The sequence below is a fragment of the Astatotilapia calliptera genome, chromosome 5 (assembly GCF_900246225.1).
Source record: "Astatotilapia calliptera chromosome 5, fAstCal1.2, whole genome shotgun sequence".
In the NCBI taxonomy this organism is placed as follows: Eukaryota; Metazoa; Chordata; class Actinopteri; order Cichliformes; family Cichlidae; genus Astatotilapia; species Astatotilapia calliptera.
This window is the reverse complement of record NC_039306.1, coordinates 30407291-30429921: the sequence shown is the minus strand read 5'-3', so window position 1 is coordinate 30429921 and position 22631 is coordinate 30407291. Positions and strand designations below refer to the sequence as shown.

Genomic DNA, 22631 nt, shown 5'->3' with positions numbered 1-22631 from the left:
AAAAACAACAAAAACAAAACAAAAAAACAACATTATCTATCTCACTTGTGATTTTATTATGTTGATAGTTGCGGCAAAGCCTCAGAAAGAAGTATTTTTTAAAGAAATATGTTGGTGCAGTTTAGTGTGGTTTGGTTTGTGGTGTGATCCCATTTTTCTGTTTTTCCACTACCCATTTTAAATGCCCACTCTTACCTGAGGCACAGTGCTGACAGTCCTCTGTGTTACTCTCTGACTACATTTTGGCTGATATTGATCAAACTTGAAAGGGGAGCCCTTAAGTGAATGTGTAAAAAGTCCTGGTAATCAATGATTGACAGTTGGCATTTCCCCTCATCAAGGTCACCTTGCCAATTTCAGCGTGTGGAAGAGCTGCAGGACAATCAAGAGATGTGAGAAAGAGAGGCTGTTTTGTCTCTTCATATTTGGCTTTACCAGAGGGAGGTTGAGCGCAGAGCACGACTTTCAATCACAGAAGTACTTCAGCTGCGAGAGCTCGGTAGACCACAACTTAAAGGAGAAAAGGGAATATCGATCTTTGTGCCACTAGCATATCTGCACTCCGCTAGACATGTAATGCTGCTGGGATGGACTTTTTCGGTCTGCAATTACAGCTACAGCTAATTCACCTGGGACACCACAGGATTTTTTTTTTTTGGTTTTCTTTGCAGTTCAGTTCAGTCAGAATCTATAAAACACACTTTCTTGGTGTGTATTTCTCACCCATTTGATTATTGCACTATACACCTATTGCTGAAAAGAAGATGTATAGCCATGTAGTCAGGGCTTAGTCAAGACAACCTGTGGACTTGAATTTCGCCCCCTGAAGTTTCTACATGTGATTTTTAAACCTGGTTGCACCTGAAGTCATTAAATATATTTTGACAAGCACGTTTTATGTAGCATGTGTAAATAAAAGCTTGCTTCTAAATGAAGTCCTGCTGGGCTGGAAGTGAAATGTAAGACCACTCAAGTTCACAGCTTATTAGCTCCTTATTACAGGTCACATACTGGTAGAGTTATGCTCATAACATCCCAGCTCTTTAGATTAATTCTGTTTGGCTGGGAATGTGAGAAAAAACAGGAGAAGGCTCCCCTGATTTAGAAAGCATGTTTCCTGAGTTCGGAAAGAAATGAAGTGTTTATGGTGGGGCAAAAAGAGGCCGCACTGAGGGGGGGTTATAAAGGAGGAGCAGTACGAAGATGCTTTGGCTTCACGTTCCTCTTTTCGCCTCTGGGGCTGAGGTTTTGGTCAACACTGCCAAAGCAAACACCTCCATATTCCACCACAGAGGACCCGATGTGAACCTTTCACACACTTCTTGGTTTCGCCTAATCAGCACCTTCCATCTGGAGTTGCCTCATTTATCCTTAGTTTGCATTGTGGTTTTGCATGTGTAGAGAAACTGCTCTAATGGAGACTCTTGGTTCTGTATCCATTACAGCGTTGTTGCATCGTTTGATTATGTTGTGTGCAGTGATGTTTGAAACAACATGACACACCAGGAGTGGCCTCCACTTGCAGGCCAGGGCACCTCCCCTTACTGCAAAAACTGCTCAGAAACAGCTCAAAGAACACAAGAAACATAACCAGGGCTATTGACCTGACCTCTCCACAACCCCCAGATCTCAGTCTGATCAAGCATGCACAGAATTATTCAGAACACATCTGATCTTCTGGGGCTCCAAACAGCAACCCCAGAAACCAAAAGATCAATTTCTAACATCCCACTCAAGTGGATGAGAGACACCACAGGACACCCTGAGATATGTTTGTGTCCATCCGCTGAAGGGTCAGAGCTTTTTTGTGGGGAAGAGGAAAACCTAGACTACTTGAGCCAGGTGTTGTCAAAGTTGTGGCCCATCGTGTATACGTGCATGCTACACATGTTATCAGTATGTTTGAAAGATACAAAGGGAGGAGGCTGAACACATCACTCTCGCACCCACTTGGTCTGCTTCACTCTCTATCCATCTCAGCAGTTATCAGGCTGATTTTAATATCCTGTTAGCTGCCGGGAGATTACCAGTGACAAACTGGGATGGCTAAATCGGCTTGGTAAACTCGCTGACCCTGCAAACCACCACCCACCCTCTGAGCTACTATCTCCTTAACACCACCTTACATGGGAATAGAGCACGGTTGGCCAAAATAACAGTCTGAACACAGATAAAGCTCAGAGGAAGCATGTAGGAGAAGACTGCAAAGAACTAACTCCCTAAAAAAGTCGATCAGGCCAAGTAGGCATGCATACAGTACAAATTCATTGACCAGGCGACGTGAAATGAACTGTTCCTGATATCATAATAACTTGTTTTACTTATTTATTCATTTCTTTTTTTGCCTTTTTGACGTAAAATGCAAATTGTCAGTTGGGGACAGCATAACCCACCACACTGATTCCTAGGGTCCTAAGGGAACCTATTATCTTGTTATGACTTAGAAGCAGGATAAGATTGCAGAGCCTTAGAAGCCCCTTTAAAACAACACGGTTTAGGAACAGCAGGCTTATAGCACCAGAGAGCATAATGAAGTCACAGTTTAGCTTTTTGCTGACTTGTAACTTCTACGCGGGTTTCCTTTAGTGGCCAACAAACTGTTAGTTTAGTTCAGAAGGAGTTAGCCCTGTGACCCTTGGTTCCCATGGGTGCATGTGTTTGGGGTACAGCTCATTTAAAGCTTAGCCTAGTGAACGGTCCCAGTGAGGCAGTGGCAGCCGAAAACACAAAGCTGTTTATAAAGGCTAATCGCCTTCATTTCAGATGAGCGCCCTTTAAATAGAGAAAGTAAGTGATTAGGCAAAATGCAATGAAGCTGCTGACATACATGTGGAAAAACGGGATTTGTTCACTAATCCCACTTCCTGTCCCCAAGGCCTGGGAATCAGGGGCACACTGGAACTCAGCTGATCATTTGCCCCTGTTCAAAGAGGCGACGGGGAGAGGGGGGACGTCCTGCTTCTATCAACATCATGTGGCTCATGTCGAGGGTGACTGATGACTATACAGGCTCCAAATGGCAAAGAAAATGGCAAAGGCTTTCCTGCCTACAAGTTCTGTTTAAGCCTGCCCACCCAAGAAACAGGAAGACAAGCACTGAGGTGGCACCGTGCGCACTTACCCAGGATGAGGGAGCAGTGGGAGACTGGTGGGAGGAAGAGACCTGGAGCAGAGCCACAATGGCTGCTGTCACAATCTGTCCTGCCTTCATGTCATTCTCAGGAAGGGGCAGGAACAACTGGCTTCCCACACGGTGACCCCACACTGGCTCGACAAATAAAGCATTCATAACCACGGGGCATGTCAGCGAGACACTGGTGTCAGATACATTAGGTTTCTATATCCTGTGCCTGTTCAACTGTGAATCTTCATGTAGCCTGTCAGGATGCTCCTGAGAGAGCTGGGACAAATTGTTGCACTGAGACGTCTTTCTAACAGTTTTCTATGTGGTGGTCCTGCTGTGCTCTGAAAGCCCTTTTCAAGACAAAGTTGTTCCCCTGCTCGTGCAAATCAAATTATTGGCTCACTGGATGAAAACTACTTGGAAATATGGTTTATAAATTGGATATTTATAATTGAGCTATTATATATAATAGAGCTATTTTGTTATATTTTGTAATTTTGTAATATATTCTATTATATAATTTAGTGACTTACTGTTCTTACTGTCTTGGAACAACTGCGACCACATAATTTCCTCGGGTATTAATAAATTATTCTTAATCTGATGATTGTGATATTTAATGGTAAATCTGCAGAAGATTTACTTTATAGCACAGCATGAAAAACATCAGCAACAAAAAGAAAATAGAACCTCTTAGCTGGAAGTCAGCCCATGGCAGCTGAAACCTGAATTTTGATGCCCTTTGATGCAACTGCTTGTGCCTGTCACACTCAAAATATTACACACATAAGCATTTAATAATATTTATTATGAGGAACTGTGTCATTCACGATAAGAAAAGTAAATAGTTTTTTAGTGAAACCTCTGGGCAGATTCTTACAAAAACGACAGATCCATCACAGATTCAGCTTCTTTAAAAAAATCTCTTTGTTCGTAAATTTGACAGCAGCTTTCAGGATGTTTGAACAGAACTGAACTTCAGTCTGTAGAACTGAGTGTTGTGAAGCCTGAGTTTCTATGGGCTGCTGTTCTTTAACCGTACCTGTTTCTGTTCTACTTCTGCTTTTGGTGAAGCGTGGCACACATTCAGTAAAATTAATTTCAGCCTTCTCACAGAGACTTTCTACAACATTAAACAGAGAGTGAGACTGAGACAGATCCATCTCCATTACATTAAGGCTGTTCTGGTCTCGTAGCTGACTGTTTCTCCCAGGTGCACACACCGTCTGGCCGCAGACAGTAGAACGCTCAGGCAGAGTGTGTCTCTGCCTTTTGAGTGTGTCCAGCACCATATGTAGGGATTATAGGCTGACATGAATCTGAGGTATGGCAGATTACAATACGGTAAGGCTAAAGGTAATGAGGCTCCTTCAGTCAGGGTTTCACGTTTAGTCTCTGTGGCTGCTTCGCCCTAAATTCCTTTGCTAATTCTGCAGTGGGCTGTCTTTGTTGTTCTGTTATAAATGCGTGTGCTCTGCCTTCTCCCCTGGCCTTTGTACAAAAAGTAGTGTTAAAATGAATTTACCATGCTAAATGTCCTCAGGAAACCAGAAGGTATGCCAGAAGGTATGCACATAACTGTGGCTAGACCACAACCCTGTGATTCAGTGGTTCTCCGGGTGTAGTAATTCAGAGCTTTTTGCAATTCTTATCTCCACTGAGCTGAAGCTGGAGTGATGGCAGAGAGGTTACAACCCCGAGCCCACTGAGCCATTCTCGACATACACACTCCCTTTTTTTCCTTTGCTCCCGTTCAGTGGACTCATTGAGATTCTGGACGGGCCATCGAGTAATGCCAGTTTACCCGAGGCAATCCCAGTTTCCTGATTCCTCTCAGGCTGAGGAGAGATAACCCTGACCCTGAGCTAATCCCAGATTAAACCAGAACATAAAGCACTGCCACTGCTGTCCAGTGACCTCTGACCTCTGCACGTCTCCCAGCTCAGGCTGCAGCAACACTGCTAAAAGGAGCTTGCAAAGATTTTAGCCAGGTATATTCCAATGAGGGCTTCTTTATCTGTGCTGCTGAATAATAACCCCAGAGATAACTCAGAAAGCCAGACTACTTAAGTAACCAGTAAGTTATTAGGTGACAGTTTTAGTTTATTTGGAGCAAAACAGGTCTGCAGAGCTTGCCAAAGTATTGCAGGAACTGACGCGCAGGATGGGTCAGGCGCATTGATGTGTCAGAGTTGAGGTAGAGACTGATAATAAAACACATGTCTGTTAAAACAGAGCCCTGTTTGTGCAGATGTGTGTGATTAGATCAAGGCTCTCCAGAGAGGATCTCCTTCCCTACTAGTTCTCCACATTTGACATCATCCTCAGCCAAACCTCTGCTTTCATGTGTTTCATCTAGACCGAGAGGGAAGGACATTCATTTGTTTGGAGAGAGAACGCAGAGTCCAAAAGCAGATCCTAGTTCGAGGGAAGATACAGAGTCAGACTTACGGATTCTTCATTGCCTCTGCACCGTGAGCACATCTGTCTGCTGTTACAAGAGTTTACATGAGAATGGAGATAAATGTGTATCTCTTTCCCCTCAACCACAACCCTCCTCACCCCTCCCTCACCCGTTCTGCTTGTCCATCAGCACGCCGGACTTGGCAGGGAGCAGGAGAGAGGCTTAGGTGACGGGAGCCAGAGGCTCTGTGATAAGGCCATCTCTCCGCATGAGAGCTCATCAGAGCTGACAGTGAATACAAATTGATGCCATTAGCGAGGAGGGGGTGTGGATGTAGGAGGGGTGGGGCACGACAGTGGCTCCTAATTATATAGTGGGTGAGCCTCCCTAGGTCGACAGGGGCACGGGGCACGGTAGTAACGAGGTGACGACGGTGGGGTGTCACGGCTCCCGCCGACACAGACGATGGCGGTGCGATTTCTGGATACTGTGAGGACAGACGTGGTGGTTAATGATGTGTGATATGGGATCGCTGTTAGTGCGTATCCATTATGACGGATCACATTCAACGTATGTCGAGACAAGAGGGGGGCACACCTTTTCCCTAGCGAGGGAGCTCGCAGCAACAGAATACAAACAGCATGCCATGAATAGCCAAGTAGCTTCACTTTGTTGTGGTTTTAATGGCTGGAATCACGCCAAAGCTCCGCACACACTCATTTGTGTGTTTTTGTTTTTCATGGCAATAATGATTTCAGATACTTTTGTGCACACTCCTGTTTCTACACTGTAAAAAAAATTGTAATATAAAAGTACTTCACTGTGTGTTTTACAGTTTTGTACTGTTCTGTACCATTAATAGACTGTGATTTTACATTTCAAACGTAAATTAACATAAAATCACTGTAAATGTAATAAAACATAATTTTCTTGTTTTTTAAATGTATTTGTCTGTACATATGCATATTTAGATTGTTAAAATACGTTCACAAATGCATCATAATTTCACAAATATTTGTCCGTTATTTGAAAGATTGAACTGTTAAATTAAAATGTAATGCTATGGAAAAATATATAAAATTAATCTTATAAACTTTTTATACATCAAATAATAATAATTATTATTGCCGTGGTTCAAGAGTTGGCAGTTTGCCTTGTAATCAGAAGGTTGCCGGTTCGAGCCCCGGCTCGGACACTCTTGGTCGTTGTGTCCTTGGGCAAGACACTTCACCTGCCACCTACTGGTGATGGCCAGAGGGGAATTATAAAGTGGGATTGTAAAGCGCTTTGAGGGTCTCATAAAGCACTATATAAATGCAATCCATTGTTATTTAAACCAACTGTTAACTGTATATTTCTGAACATTTAAGTATTATTATTCATATTGCCACATGCATTGACCTTGTTTACAGGTAATTTCATTGTTTAATCACATTAAAATGTTCCTAATTTAATGCTTAAAAGCACTTGAAAAAGGCAAAATCCCATGTAAAATTAGGGCAACAAACTGTATTGTCATTACTTAAAATAACCGTATTTTCATGAGAAAGTTATTTTGTTATTTTATGGTATTATTTTGGCGCCCCAGCTGCCAGAATATTACTGTTTTTTTAGGATTTTTTTTTCACGGTGTAGGATTAATGCTGCTTATCCGGAATCAAGTTGTTCAAATACAGTGCTTACAGTAACAGCTTTTGAATTCACAAAAGAACACCATAAAACTTGCAGAACTTTGATTTTCCAGAGAGAGGAAGCAAGGATTCAGAGCTTTTGTATCCAGATGCTTTCATGACCGACAGACAGCCACGCATTTTAACTTGTCTCTTTAATTCCCCTTTTTCCTTTAAAGTTGCATCTATTTGAGGTCTTTGTATCCACAAATAGATTTAACGCTATAAACATGAGTGCAGAAAATTTGTGTATGTAATTTTGTTCTGCTGTCTTAACTTGAACCCATATTCCAGTTCTGCCGTTAGCTTGATCGGATGATACGGGGATCGTGTGCAAAGTATTCTGAGAATTTTCAAAATGTTTTGGTGTTTGCAACATGTACGAGAAAAGAAGACAACCAAGACAACAAGGCAAAAATAACACGACTGCTAATGACTGATTTGTCATCTTAATGCCATGCCTTGTCAGTTTCAAATTTGAAGTGAGATGATGGCAAGCATAACCGCTTTTGGTGATGCTTTGCACATATGGGGCAGGTGTTTGTACAGGCACGCTGTGTTGTCTGTGTTTTCTTTCCTAGTAGCAAGCTGCAGAGCCTGCCTCTCCACAAACACACACACACGCACAGGGTGCAGTGAAGCTTTGAGGCCATCACAATAGATTACCATTCCTCTGCGGGTCAGACTCTTTGGCATTACCAGTGGGTCAGATCATATCTCTAGATTCTGTGCCCTTGCATATTTGCTATCCGCTGAATGATGTCCTATCTGATGTGACACAGTGGCCAAGCCTTTGACCGCTTTTATTATCCTCTGCCCTCACAGTGACGGAGCCAAGACGAGCAGCTGCTGCGTTCTCATGCTCTTATCGTTCCTTTTCCTTTAGCAGCCCAGCTCACCTCAGACCCACTCTCCAGTAATCACACAGGCATTCTTTAACAACTCTGTCACTCCTCTGCTGGCTTTGAAGCATGCAGCTCACGCAAACCCAAATAAGTCGTGTAAATGTTTGACATGAAGGGAAGTTGAAAGAGGCCGTCGAAGGAGAGAGAGAAGGCGCTCTGGGCCCCGAAAGTTGCTGATTTAAAGTGAGTCTGCTGAAAAGACGGCAGCGCAAGTGGCAGTCAGGCCCTCCAGTGGGCACCCACTTGTCCTAAAGCAGAAGGGGGTTTCTTAATCTCCATCGCTATGTTAGTGCCCCTATATCAAGGCTTCCTTATTCTATAAATACAGGAAATCGCTGTGAGAAAGTTGTGCTAGATTGAGATAAGAGAGGAAACACGGCCGCTCTTGCATACAGGCATCTGGATATCGGCCAACTCTGCTCACAACTGTGCAAATTCAATCATTTCTTGGACTTTTTCTTACAGAAAAAACTCCCATGTTAAACATATGCGTAAAACAAAAGTCTGAATGTGTTGTTTGTGGCTATTTTGCATAGAGGTGCCAATTCTTTTTCACCAAACAGTTAAATACCACATCGTAACTCAATAGTTAAACAGTAATGTTCCAGCTTAGAGGTAATTGCTCAAATAAAGTGCAGAAAGTGTTCTGAACTCTTTCCAAACACATGAACGCCCTCATAGAAAAGGCAAGCATATTCTCCTGACTGAGAAGATAAACAGAAATCTGCAGGAGCGGCATTAGGAGGTCATGCTACAGCAGGATGAGCATAGATTGACACAGTCCTCTTAGACAGATAGCAGCTTGTTTGCCCAATCTCCACTCTTACTCTCAGTTTCATCTCCACTTTATTGGCAAACATAATAAACAAGGTGCACAACCATGCCCGAGAGAATAAAATGCACCTTTATACAGCTCAGCAGGGAGTGGTTCTTATGAATATTTCAGTGACTTAGACTCATACAAATTAATGAGAATTGTGTCATGTCGAGCAAGTCTCTTAAACCTGTGGCACTGTCGCCTGTGGCGTCTCAACTCATTAATGCGCCTTGTTAAAAGTTGACCCAACTGCCAACTAGGAAACCCTGCATTTATTTTCCTTCACCCCCCAGAAAAGTCTCTGAAGCTGTTTTGTGCCGCTCCATCATTGCAACGAAGCGTGCCTTGTGAGGAGTAATAAGAGTGTCTTAACTGGAGTTTTCCTTCTTTGCATTGACAGCATTCAAATATTTGGCTAGGATTCCTGACAAGTGCTGCCTTTGATGTGTGAGAGCATGCAACCTCTCCCACCCCCTCTTAATCACCCTAATTATCACCTGTGTGTGTGTGTGTGTGTGTGTGTGTGTGTGTGTGTGTGTGTGTGTGTGTGTGTGTGAGAACCGACACACCTTTCTGACGGGTTGGAAACTACCTTGGGGCAATGCTCAGGTAGTGCAGCTTGTTTGTGATATGCCAGGAGCTACTGGGGTATTTCTGCACTACCTATTATTGCACTACCTCAGAGCATTTAATCCAAGCCTATTTAACCCTACTTATTTTAATTTACACTTGTTTGATCTGCATAGATCATAACCAGCATTTTCCATCTCTAATCATGCATCGCTCCTTAGACAGAAGCACAGGGCGCCGCAATAGTTTCTAATTAGCCACAAATGTTCCCCAATTGAAAACCACTGAGCTGTGAACTGAGTAGATCATTGCTCCACACAATGCTCGTCCGCTTTGTTCATTGCTCCCTTCCTGCTCAGTGTCAAAGCAACGGACTGCAAAGTTTTGTCTTTTCCCATCATCATCCCCCTCCTCCTCCTCACCTCCCATACTTCTCTACAGGGAGTACTGCAGGCTTCAAGCAGCAACATGCACTGACACTCACAGTGGCCTCCACTTTTAATTTACCCAATTTGAAACCAGAGAAATATGCAGTGGGGTGGAACACCCATATCAGTGTCAAGTAGCGAGTGGCCACTGCGCTGTCAAGTGCCAGGATGTGTATTTAGGCCCTCTCAATTCTCTCGCTCACTGTCACTGTTTTGTTTAAACACACAGTCTGAAGTTTTCCATGATCCAATCACTTATCCGACGCTTGCTGCGAATTTGCCAGGAAAGTTATGAGTGGGACGGGCCGCGTACTGTTAAGCTACGCTGGATACAGTAATCGCTGCTTTAATGAGAGGAAGTTCTTATGTTACCGAAGCACACTGCGAGGTAGGACGCATTAAAAGCTGAATATGATATGTGAAATCCCGTCTCCTCTCTCCCTCGTGTACGGCATGGTGGGAAATCACTTCATATAAGTCGGCATTAACCACTGCGCTTTCTTACTTTCTTACTTCTGGAGATGAACTCTCGTGAGTGCGCTCCATGCCTGTCCAAACATATTTCCAAAGTAAACTCGGCCCGTTGGCTATTAATTTAAGATCAGGAGATACGCTATAACATGCAGGCCTGCAGCCCTGGAGATCACCGTCAGCAGCCAAGTATTCTCTCAGGAGGAAAAGGGCTGGCTCCATCTGACAGTGAGGCATGCTTCTCCCCCTATGTTTCTATACCTCATTTAACCAGGTAAGCTTATAAAAATACATTTGTACTTCTAATGGTCTGAGGAAAGGGTTGCGGTCAAGGTACATCCACTATTCTCCAGAACAACAACTGTATTGTATTGCAGTCTGCAGAACATGTAGTCACCTTGAGTGAATGAGGATTTAAACTCGGCTAATTAACCTGATGAATGCAAAGAGAAAGAAATAAAGAATCTGTGCTTTGTTCGATATATGTCTTGCTTTGGCACTTTAGTGCAACGAAACACAATTTTCTTTCTAGCCAATCACCCATTTTAGAGTGGACTCACATTGGTAGTGAAGATGGGTTTTGTAAATGAAGTGCTCTTTAAGGTTTTGAGTTTTTACAGTAGAGTCTGATGGGAACTGCATGATGAAACAACCACTAATAACATCACTGTTTCTAACTCTAAGTACTGAACAATGGCAGTTTTGCAGGAAAATGCTAGAATTATAAACTCGATATCAGTTTGTAGTGCAGAAAAACAAACAAAAATAAACAGAGGAATTTTTTTTTGTCTGTCTGAGGTAGTGCTGAGCTTCTGCTCAGGTTTTGGCATTGTTGTTAAAACAGAGTTGGTAAGAAAGGCTCACACTTTCAGCTTCAAACTACACCTTTAAAAGAAACAGAACACTTAGGCACAAATAATTGTGCTCCGCTGTTAAATTAACACTGACTATTAACATTACTGACCAGCAGCACTAATAATGTTTGCTAAATCATTTTGTTATTGGTCATAGTCATTTTTCTGCTTGCCACTACCTCAATGGTAACAGCTGGTTAATTTTGGTATTAGGTAATTGCTAATAGTTAAATGGCTGACACTGACAAATGTACAGCAAGATTAAAACTTACAACTGTTTAAAGTCCAGTGGTGTTCAAACAGGAGCTTCACTGAGCTTCAGTGCTACTACTGCTAGTGGCAAATTGTTTGGTATATTAATCTGCAGAATGGTCACAGAATTTGAGTTTTGACAAGGATGGTTGTACTGATTATGTCAAATTCACACAAAACTGAATAGTACTTTTTACTTTCTTGATTTGGGTAGAAGTAAATATTTTTAATACTTAAGTAAATACTTGGTACTTAAGTACAATAGTTTTCCATAGGTCATGACCCTCCAGAGAGGGGAGAATATCTTAAAACAAAACTAAAAAAAAAAAAAGAAAAAGTAAAGTTTGCTACAAAAATCTTTTGACATTTTCAAATCTTATTCTATTTTTTGTAAACCGCTGGATAGCTTTACCTCAGTTATTTAAAATATAATTAATAATTAATTCATATCTACAACATTTTTGCACACTTGCACTTTATGTGGTCCTGTGCCAGTTGTCTGTTATATGTAGCACCATGGTCTCGGAGGAACGCCGTGTCATTTCAGTGTGTACTGTACAACTGCACATGGTTGAAATGATAATAAAGCCACTTGACTTGACATGACAAGAGGTCCCAGGTTGCCACTTAATTTCTAACACTGCGTTCAATCTGTGCTGTCGCTGTAATGTTGCTGCATACCATATGACTCGACCTACACCATAGCCTGACATTCACCCGCGCAAGCATATAAAATTCAGCTGCATGACCACAACAAGTGTGATTGGCCTACTTGGTAGTAATATGCCATGTAGACCAAGTATATTGATCTTGGTATACTGAGCGTAAGGATAATGGCTCCGTGATCCAAGATATAACTGGCTGTGATTGTATCTTGCTTGTCTCCAGTGCTAATGCAGAAACCAGTAATCCCAAGCGCATAGAGTCAATGCGTAATCTCATTTGGTTCTGAAGTCTTCATTCTATCCTCCATTTTTAGCTCCAACATAAATGTATAAATGCAAAAAAGGCTGTTATCTATATTGATATCTTTACTACTTTATGTCAAATTATAGTAAGTAAAGTAAAGTATAGTAACTACAGCTGTCTCACACAATTAGTGAAGTACAAAGTACACTGTTCCCTTACAGTTAAAATATAGTAGCAGTTAAAAAAAAAGAGGGGACAGTACAACTAAGTCGTGACTGAGTTTAAGTGTAGTACTCGTGTCAAGATACACATCATATAAACTTACCAAAAGTTTGGTAGTAGATTTTTGGCCTTGTATTGTTGGTAGATCTCCAGCATCTTTAGCAGGTTGCTCTGATGCCACTAAGCTAGAATTTCTTCAGGTCTCGTTCAGCTCAGCATCCAGTTTCTCAAAGATCAGCAAAGGGCTTTCTTGAGGCCAGAGTGCAGCGAGTAGCAAGAAACGGGCAGTGGGCTGTTTGAGCCAAGAGCACCTTGGGTTCCTTGGAGAGAGAAGCGGATTGTCTGTGTTCAGCAGACTGAAGAGTGTGGACCGGAACGCCACACACAAAGGAACCGAGATGCCTGAGGTGACTACTGTGAAATAGCTTAACTTTCTGCCTTTATGCTACACCTGCATTTCTTTCATGAACAAGAAAGACTGAAAATAGGAAAAATGTCATAAAGTGACCTTCTCTCATTTGTGCGCAGGTGCAGGCATGCTACTGTAAAAACCCAAGTGAATGAGGAATGGGATAGACACTGAGCTTGAGGATCAGGTTGCCCCACCGGCTTACTTTCACCTCCTAATAGAGCCATTGCAATTTCACAAGGGAGAAGCAGTGTGGTCCTGAAACAAAGCCCCTGCTGTGTGTGTGTGCGTGTGTGTGTGTGTGTGTGTGTGTGTGTGTGTGTGTGTGTGTGTGTGCGCAGACCCCCCAGAGTGGGCCTAAGCCATACAGGCAGTAATGGGCTACTATGAGTTTATCTGGCTCTGATAGACATATTCACACTCTGCTCCCAGCCTTTCAATCTCTCGGATAAGTCTGCATGTGGAAAATGCTGTCATGCTCTAATGTGGCTGACAAAAGAGCACAAGTAGTTCAGCCTCTCTGAGCCTGTCCTGTGTGAAACTGTAATCTGGGGCTGCAAATCTGTAAGTAAGTCTGGGAAAACAGCTGATTGAGTGTGCAGCCTAATATATCCGAGCTCAATAAAATGTGACTGGTTGAAAAACATCGGGGGATTGTCTGCAAATTAGATTCAGCTCAGTGCCAGAAAATTAAGACAAATGAGTCGTGTAGCAAACATAAGATTTTGTTACTCTCTGGGAAATACACCCCAACCCCACAAATTCTCCTTCATCTTTTAGGTATGGGCATAAACAACAAAAAGAAAAAGCACACACACTCCAAACTGGCATTCTGCAAAAGTGTAGCCTCTCTGCATGTCTTTTCGAGCTGATTGTGATTGAGTGTTTGCTTGGCACCAATCTCAGCCCAGAGACATGCTGTGCGGCCTGACCTCTGGAGCAGAGTTGCAGCCAAGCTCAGTCTGCTGCCATTATACGTCCTTGATCAACATGTCAAACGAGCACAATGCCATGTGGCCCCGCCTGAGGTGAAGTTTGACTTTGGGATTGAGTTAAGAGGGACTGACAGAAAAGACAATGATATCCAGTAGGTGGAGTGGCGCGCCTTTTTGTAACCAGGTTCTGTTGTAGTTAAATGGATTTCTAAAAGGTGATGTCTATGGTGGAGACCACATTACATGCAAATATGAAGGATAAGTCACGAGGAAAGGCACAACATTTGGGGTAAATTCTACCTGTGACATAGAATTCAGTCTGGCCTGTCTGCATGTTGTCAGATAACTATGAGATTAGAGTACATGTGTTTGTTTCTTAATGTGCGCCTCTCAATAGGGCGTGTTGTTGCTTTGCGCTGTTCACATTTCCTATTCGGCTGACAGATGGTCCCGTCCAGCTCCTCTCTGACAACAAACACACACTGAGAAGTCGCTGACAACCTGCTTCAGAAGGGGGGGCGCCCCGACTGGCCCTCGGAATGTGTGTGTATATGTGTGCGTGTGTGTGCACAATGCATTCTTATCCAGTGTGCACTTGGCCTAGAGTGTATGGGGACTCATCATTCAACTTAAGACTCAACACAAATAATCACAGGGTCCAGCCACATGTTGCAGCTCCTCTACGCGGGGCTGACAGCTGCCAATCACTCTGCTGACCTGTAAACGTTCCATTGGTGGGCACAGTTATTAAATCAAACTGTATAAATATAGAATATCTAATGCTATTAATCTTTGCTTATTGACGTAACCCCCGTGCTAAATTTAGATCTGGCTCAAAAGACTGGCAATATCAGATTCCATAGGGAGTCTGTTTAAAAAGGTCTCTAGATGGTGTTTATTTTAAGGACCAGTGGTGGACATGTGGATGTCTTTGCATGCTTGGGTGGCCAGACCTCTTCTTCAGAAACACCTAACAACCTCGTAGTAACGTCAAACCCACAATACATGACTACACATACAGAGCTTGTTAAAAAAAAAATTAAAAAAAATCTTAAACTGGCCATTATAAAGCTACAGTGTGTTTCCTTCAAGGTCTGATATGCCACACTGGCTGTGCGTTCGCTCCTTTAATAACACGCCGGCACACCAGTGTTCAACTATGTCACATTTAACCAGTCAAATGCAGCTAACTGCATGTAACGGTTTATCCTTTGGTTTCCTTCTGCCATGTTTTGGTGGCTAACTCTGGGTTAACCTCAAATCCGTGCCTGTGATCTCTCGATTATAGAAGAAGGCTAAATGGAGGATGGGAACTTTCCTGCTGTTTGAGTGAAACCTCTCTGTTTGTCCAACAGTATCTGAATGCCAGCGTCTAAGGCCTCTTACCCTATAGATTGCAAAGGAGTGTGTTTATGTATGGTGGGACACGGGGCCTTTGTTGTCTTAGCCGTGGCCTTTTGCTCTGCCTGTACTTGGTTGCTGAACGAAGCAGAACATATCAAACAAACACTCCAGCACAGAGTCTATAGGGAGATTGGGTTACTGTAGACATGCGAGGACGTGTCAACTGCATTGTGTTGCTGAAAGCGCACACTTGTCTGACCTTCAGAGAATGGTGTCCAAGCATGCAATGAAATGTTGTGCCTTACCCTATTCCATGAACTATGTAGTATGAACATCATAGCTAACTGCCGGTCTACTGTTTCTGTGTTTGCTGGCTTCCCACAGACTGCCACTAACGAGTGACTTTCTAGATCCTTTGATCCACTCAGGAGGTATTAAGCCATCAGTGCTGTTTGACAGACACTCAGTAGCACTTGTCTCTAATGAGTGGTGTTCTGTTACACAAGTGTCGGTGAAAAACCATCAGATAAGTCCACGGAGGAGTGGCACGAGGAATGTGTCAGTTGCCCATGCATGTGTGCGCGCGAATATGCGCACATGTAGCTGCAGCTGTCGGTAACCAATGCATTTCTGTTTCCATACAGAACTGAGATCCACTGGTACCGCTCATCACTTCGCCTACCTCATCAACACATCTGACTATCGGATCCTTCGTATGGATGAGGACCATGATCGAATGTATGTTGGGAGCAAGGACCACATCCTGTCCCTGGACCTCCATGACATCAACAAGAACCCACGTATTGTAAGACCTTTCCCATGCTTTTCTCCCTTTGGGCCTTAAAATGGGCTGTTACCGTGGGATAAAGCCAGCACCTTTACTGCAGTTTTACCCAAAGTGAAATGTTCCCCACTCTTGCCCCAGCAGCAGACATTTCGGTTTGCTCACATCAAGTTTTTGTTGGACTACTCTTCTTTTTTTTTTGTTTCTGGTGCAGCTCATTAAAACCCTGTAACTGGTCTATGACAATCCCAACAGGACTTATATTAGCCTTGGTGGATATCCCTTTTAAAATTTTAATCCAAATATGCAATAAATGCCAGTGATGTATAACGTTTTGGGCTGGAGCTATAAAATGTCCCGCGTTCCCACTCTTGCAGATCCACTGGCCAGTGCCTGAACAAAGAAGAATGGAGTGCCTCGTGAGTGGGAAAGATGCCAATGTAAGTATGCGCGTTGAAAATGCACATACCAAGAGCAGGATTGCCCGAGTAAAGTTGTTTCCTTAAACTTGATAGCTTGAAAAAATAAAATATATCTTTTTTTTTTTTTTAAATAAATTGCATTTAAAATATATAATTCCCTCATCTGTTCACATCAGTTTTAATGTGATGAACCTGTTAAATGGAATTACCTGCGGAGTTGGACCTGGCCCAGTAAAATTCTGGTTCCCTCGTGTCTAGCCAATGAGACAGGAATGGAGCAGAGAAGCCCAGAATCCTTCTTTGTGCCAGCTTGAGTTCGGGAACCAAGCACTGCTGGCTGATAGTTTGATATATTGCCCAAATACAAATAGAAGCACATTATTACTGGCAGATTTTTAAGTTTTAATAAGAATCAGTGAGCATTCAGTAAATCAGCAGGAGGTCTGGCAGTAAAGATTAACTATGAACTGCTATTTAATTTCCTTCAATGTCTGTGTTTCCAGGAGGAGTGTGCAAACTTCATTCGTCTAATTGAGCCATGGAACCGGACTCACCTGTACGTCTGTGGGACAGGAGCTTACAATCCGGTCTGCACCTTTGTCAACCGCGGACGCAAACCTCAGGTTAGAATTACAAAGGAATGTAGAGGCCGAGAAGTTGATCTTAGCAGCATTAAAAATTTCCTCCATCTACATCATGAATGATATGGTTTGCCTTACTCTCCATCCACCCTACACTAAGCTCCCTTTATGATGATTTTGCTCCATCATTAAGCTTGCTTGTGGTACCCTGTGTCCCCATATGGCGAAGCAGCCAGCACACCAGCCTCACCAGCACACAGCTGTTGTCCCCAGTGTGCCGTTAGAGCTACTCTGTTTAGTCTCAATCTTTAATGGGACCTCTTGAATTTCGTAAACCTAGCCAGTCCGCTTACGCTGCCGTACTCCTCTTTAACACCTGACTTTCCTTTAAATATCACACTCGCTCCCTAATTGTGACCAGGGGACTTTTATAAAAGGCAATAAATAAAAAGTAAATTTCCCATTTGACTTTCCCTTGTGATCACAGAGAAATCGCAACAGCGAGCACAGCTTGCTCGAGCCCCTTGCTGCATACAGCTTGTTACTAATGAAGGGCTTCCACCCAGTCACTCACCTATCCTTCCACCCCTTCATGCATCCATCCAGGCCACCCGCCAGCCTCTACCATGTGAGATGCTGGGTAATTGCAAGTGGGAGCTCCCATTATGGGGTGCAAGTGGAATGTTCCAGTTCTAGTGGATTAATGAGAGGGCTGTTATTTTCTCTGTCACACTGACAGGTCCAAATCATACACCCCTGAGCACCTTTCTCAGCTGGTCTGTGGAGTTAACCACAACTGTAAAAACAAGAGGGGGTAAACTCTGCACGGACGCATGTACACACACATATCCTGACACACATACTGTAGGAACACTTGTCACTCTTAATTCAGATGGATTTCTATCAATAGATTTTACCATCGCAAGAAACATTCCTAAGATGCGCTTAAAGACTCGTAGCTAAATGTTTTGCAGTGCCAGCAGATTTTAGGGGTGTGTATGTGGCATACTGTGACAGCCTTTACTGACAAAACCACAGAATAGAGGACTGTTATTGTTGCCTTTTCCACCATCTGGTCCAATAAAGAAACCCGCATTCCCTGCACAGTCTTGCGTACATATTTCTTTATCCTTTCCCTACGCGCTTGTATTATATTGATCTCAGAAGTTCAGGGTTTAGGGAGTTTCTCATGTCTCATGTCTGGAGGTCAAAACAGGCTCAAGCAATCTGCAGCAAGGTCATGAAAGGCCTTGATCCCTCCTCATCAGTAGTGTAACGCCGAGAATGTATTGCTTTTTCCTGTTTTAGACGTCCATGTATCTGCAGATGGCCCAAGCCAGAGGAAGGGCTAACCGTGCAGCTGAACCCAGTGCGGTGCACGAGACACTCGGACTCAAGGTGCGATGCGGGCCCTGTCTGCACGAACCGATCACCAGCAGCATGCTCCCCTTTTTTGTGTCTGTGCCCATTTTGTCGATACCATCTTTAACCTGGCCATCGTTTGTTCATCTCTGTAATATTTTCCATGCACTGTTTTTCAGTCCCTGCACGATCTCGACATTTTTAGTGTAATTTGAAAATGCATTTCATTTCACGTCGCTTCGTTTTCTCCTTGTTTCATTCACATTTCCTTTGTGTAAGTCTTGTTGTCTGAGCACCCTGTCTTATTAGCCTTTGTCCTTTTGGTGCTTTGCCTCTGTGTTAAATGCCACATTTTGCATGAGAGCTGGCTAATCAACTGGAAATGGCTGATCCGGCTGTAAAAAAAACAAAAGATACACGGCCCACGTTTAATTAAACAGGCTTTTGCTGCTGTTCAATGCATGACACGGTCATTTCTATTTAGCATTTAGCTGGAGCTGTAAAGAGCAGATTTCCGAATCATTCTTCTTCATCATATCAGACATTCGAGGGTGTCACACCCAGCAGTTCTTCACCCCAAAGAGCCCTCCGCCTTCTGTAGGAATGTTATTCAGGCTCTCCCACAGAGGCGACAGGACTAGTCAGCATCTGACCCACTCCCACAGCAGGCTCTGTTAGCTTAGAGCAAACACCAGCCATCTGTAGCCAACTAGCTATGGAGCTGAGGAAATAAAAGAGTCACATACTTCAACATGTCTTCTCTGTTTGAGCTCTCCAAGCACTTTAAAAAGCAGAGAGGGACTTTTGAAGGACAACAGGGCTTTATGTGAAGTGGGACACTTTGAAAGTGTTTCAACTGTTTTCTTTTTCAGGCCGATTCTTTTTCTACACGTGTTTCAACCTTTTCTCAAGGGTCACATTTTATAGCAGGGTTGTAAAAACACATTCAGGGCACAGTTTCCCTCCGGTACACATAAATGTTTGTGACCGTTTTTGGGTTTTTCTCCAGAATGGCTTTGAGTAAGCTGCCATCTACTTATCGGCGCAAGTGGTGATTTTAATCAAAGATGATGTAAAGGGTTGCGTGTATGATCTAGTGAAGGGAGTGTGGCACAGTGCTCCTAAATAAGTGCTGACGGACACCGACACAGATGTCTTCATCTCGGCCTGCTGGGAGTAAATAAATAGGGATTGGATGTGCTCTGGTTTTTGCGGCGGAGCTACAGGACATGTCATTGCGTGCCACTGTTTCATTTTCCCCACTATCATACGCAAATTCCTGCTAATCACCTTTCAGTGCTTGCGTGCTGGGATGCCATGAGCAGTGAGCATCAGTCATCCAGCCTCCATCGCAGACTTGTTTTCACTTTGCTGGATTGCAGGTGTCACGAGTCGACCTGCACACCCATAGGCACAGAGAAGCTGAGAGATATTTGGCATGCAGCTTTATTATGCCGAGAGAAGCAGCACCGCAGCACATTGTTTTTTACAGTGGAGTGGCATGGAGATGGATTAGAAATCCATCGCTTTTCCTGCATGTGTTTTTTCTGTATGAACACACACTCATTATTTTGATACTTCATCCCCCATCAGGACCTATAGGTCCCGCAGGAGTCAGAGGCAGCGCATATGCTGCCTCATTTTCCCTACACAAGGGAATCACAGTGACAAGATGGAGAGTGTTGAATTTATTGCCATCTCTGTATGATTTTTTTTTTCCATTTCAGGAAGAAATCTTCCATTTGGAACCAGGCAAAGTAGAATCTGGGAAAGGAAAGTGCTCCTATGACCCGAAGCTCAACAGCGTGTCAGCTTTGATCAGTAAGTATCATCTGGGTTTGGTCACATGGGATTGCAGGCACAGGCACGGTCCAGCACAGTTCCTTCTAGCAACAGCAGTGTCATCTCATATGGATTCTTCATCTTTTCTTCCATTTCTCCTTATATGATCTTCAATGGGCTTATGTTTGGCATACTTTGTAAAGAGCTTTTTATTGTTAGCCAGTGATAACCACAAGGTCAGGTCAAGTGTCCTTGTCACTTTGCCTTTTTCCCACAGTTTAGCTAGAATCACTAGGAATTTTTCCTTCTTAGGACTGCAATGGGCTCAGTAATATGTGACTATTAATATTTATATCCTCCACTGAGGAATTAGTGGCTTCAAATCTAAATACGTCTGACATGCAAAAATAAAAAAATAAATAGTTATTGTATTACCATTTGAAAAACTAAAACTTTGACTTAATTTGGCAGTGTGCTGATATGTGGGATCAATGCCTCAAACAAAGTCAGTGAAGCAAAATATTAACAAAACGATTGTGTGCTCTCGCTTTTTTCACGTTTCAGCCGTTAGATGATTTTCAATTTTCAGTGAGATTAGGTTTGGATGAAATGTCTTATCATCTGTTGTTTCACTCATGAAGCCAGTGTCCTCTGTGCCACTGCCCAAGGTCATTTAGTCAGGTCCAGGCCGCACAGTTGCCACCAGTGAAAGGCGATCTTCTCTCTGTGGGTCGAGGCGGCGGGTGTAAATCACTGGCACTGTTTTCCCGCATTAGCGCAGTGCCAGATGACCAGTATGGAACCAGTACTGTCATCCAAGATGGATTTACCTCCCACATCCACCAGTTAGCGTCATGTAAGGGACACTGTTGTTAGTGTTGATAAGGATTAAGAACCCTGTACCACAACAATAGATTCACCATTGACCGCTGACTGCTCGATGCGCCACCGCATTAGGTATCCTATCATCCGTGGACATTTTAATGATATATCATCAATCTCCCTATAGTACTGCCGGGGACCATGACATTGAGTATAATGGTGGTACAACAGTGTTTCCTGTTCCTACTGTCTCCATTCTCCATCTCTGAGAGCCCTGAGAGGCACACCTGCTCTCCAGTGGGGCCCACACAACAGCTGGAAGACCAACACCTTTCCTCCCTGTGGCTTAACAAAGCTGTTTTTATACATTTGTCAGTCTGCACACACGGGAGTGCTCATATCTCATGTCTTAATGAAGTGCATTTGATGGCTGTTTCAGGAAGTTTGAAGTTTGTATTGATAGGAGCACACAGTTAATACCCTGAAATAAGAGAAAATATGAATGAATTTAATGTTTTAAAAATAAGAAATTTTTATAGTGGATCTGACCACCATTGATACAGTTGCATTTATGACAGTGTCGATTGTTGTTTGTGTTCAGCAGATCAGCAAAGTGTTTGTTAATTTGCAGCTGAAAAAATCCCCAAGAAACGAACTATATACTCCTATTTTAGTAATGTTTGCTAAAAGCTGTAGAGCACATCAATTTTAGAGAATTAAAAAGACATTTGTAGTGGGCTGAGGTCTGACTACCACACAAGAGGCCCAAAAGTATGTAAATGAGAATTTTGTTGAACGCTTGAGTATCTTTATCTCCTTCGTGTCATAAGATAATTTTCTTTGTCTTAATCCTTTAAACAAGCACTTTGTACTGGTACAAGAATACAAGCTACTTATAGTGTTTTAAAGCAGTACAGCCCCAAAATGCTGACATATTATTAGGAGACAATGAGAACAGTGGAGGCTTACCTTGTTTATCAGCCATTTAAATGTCAGTTGCTTACGTCTCAAGTTGCAACCACGTCCTGACCACTCGCATGTGCAGATGATGACTTTGTTATGCTTAGCTTCTGTGTTGTGAAACTGAAGAGCGTCATGATTTTTCTAAATATACTTTTTGAAATAAAAGCTGGTGGTTCGTGCCAAGGGTGGTGCTGGAATAATGTCAGAGTCGAGGAATCTCACGAAACTCAAGTGTTTTCTCTCTTTCTCAGATGGAGAACTGTACGCTGGGGTCTATGTTGACTTTATGGGAACAGACTCTGCCATTTTCCGTACTTTGGGGACAAAGACTGCCATGCGAACAGATCAGTACAACTCCAGATGGCTGAACGGTAACAGTCCTATTTAGCCTATAAATGATACACAAGACTTTTGTGCACAGCTCCTTATCGTGCTATCCAAACAAGCTTATAAAATATAGCTAAAATGTAAGGATTGCTGTTTTCTGAAGATGTTTAGAAAGCCTCAGCAAGTGATAAACAGGAAAGGCTGAAAGTTTAGAAAAGATCTCAAACCAGATGTTTTCCCCAGATCACTGTCCACATAAACATCTCACCACTTC

At 43.0% G+C, this 22631-nt stretch overlaps 1 protein-coding gene across 8 annotated transcripts in view; it reads left to right on the top strand.

Annotated features, from left to right (window-relative positions):
• sema3fb (sema domain, immunoglobulin domain (Ig), short basic domain, secreted, (semaphorin) 3Fb) overlaps nucleotides 1–22631 on the top strand; it is a 57212-nt gene that overhangs the window by 22080 nt on the left and 12501 nt on the right. For 5 of the 8 annotated variants that reach the window (XM_026168853.1, XM_026168852.1, XM_026168850.1 and 2 more), the window contains exons 3-8: nucleotides 15959–16119; nucleotides 16476–16538; nucleotides 17024–17143; nucleotides 18410–18499; nucleotides 20191–20284; nucleotides 22282–22401. In XM_026168853.1, the coding sequence (XP_026024638.1) occupies nucleotides 15959–16119; nucleotides 16476–16538; nucleotides 17024–17143; nucleotides 18410–18499; nucleotides 20191–20284; nucleotides 22282–22401 (648 nt within the window). The remainder of the gene's footprint in view (nucleotides 1–15958; nucleotides 16120–16475; nucleotides 16539–17023; nucleotides 17144–18409; nucleotides 18500–20190; nucleotides 20285–22281; nucleotides 22402–22631) is intronic. The other 3 variants (XM_026168856.1, XM_026168855.1, XM_026168854.1) reach the window with 1 other exon arrangement.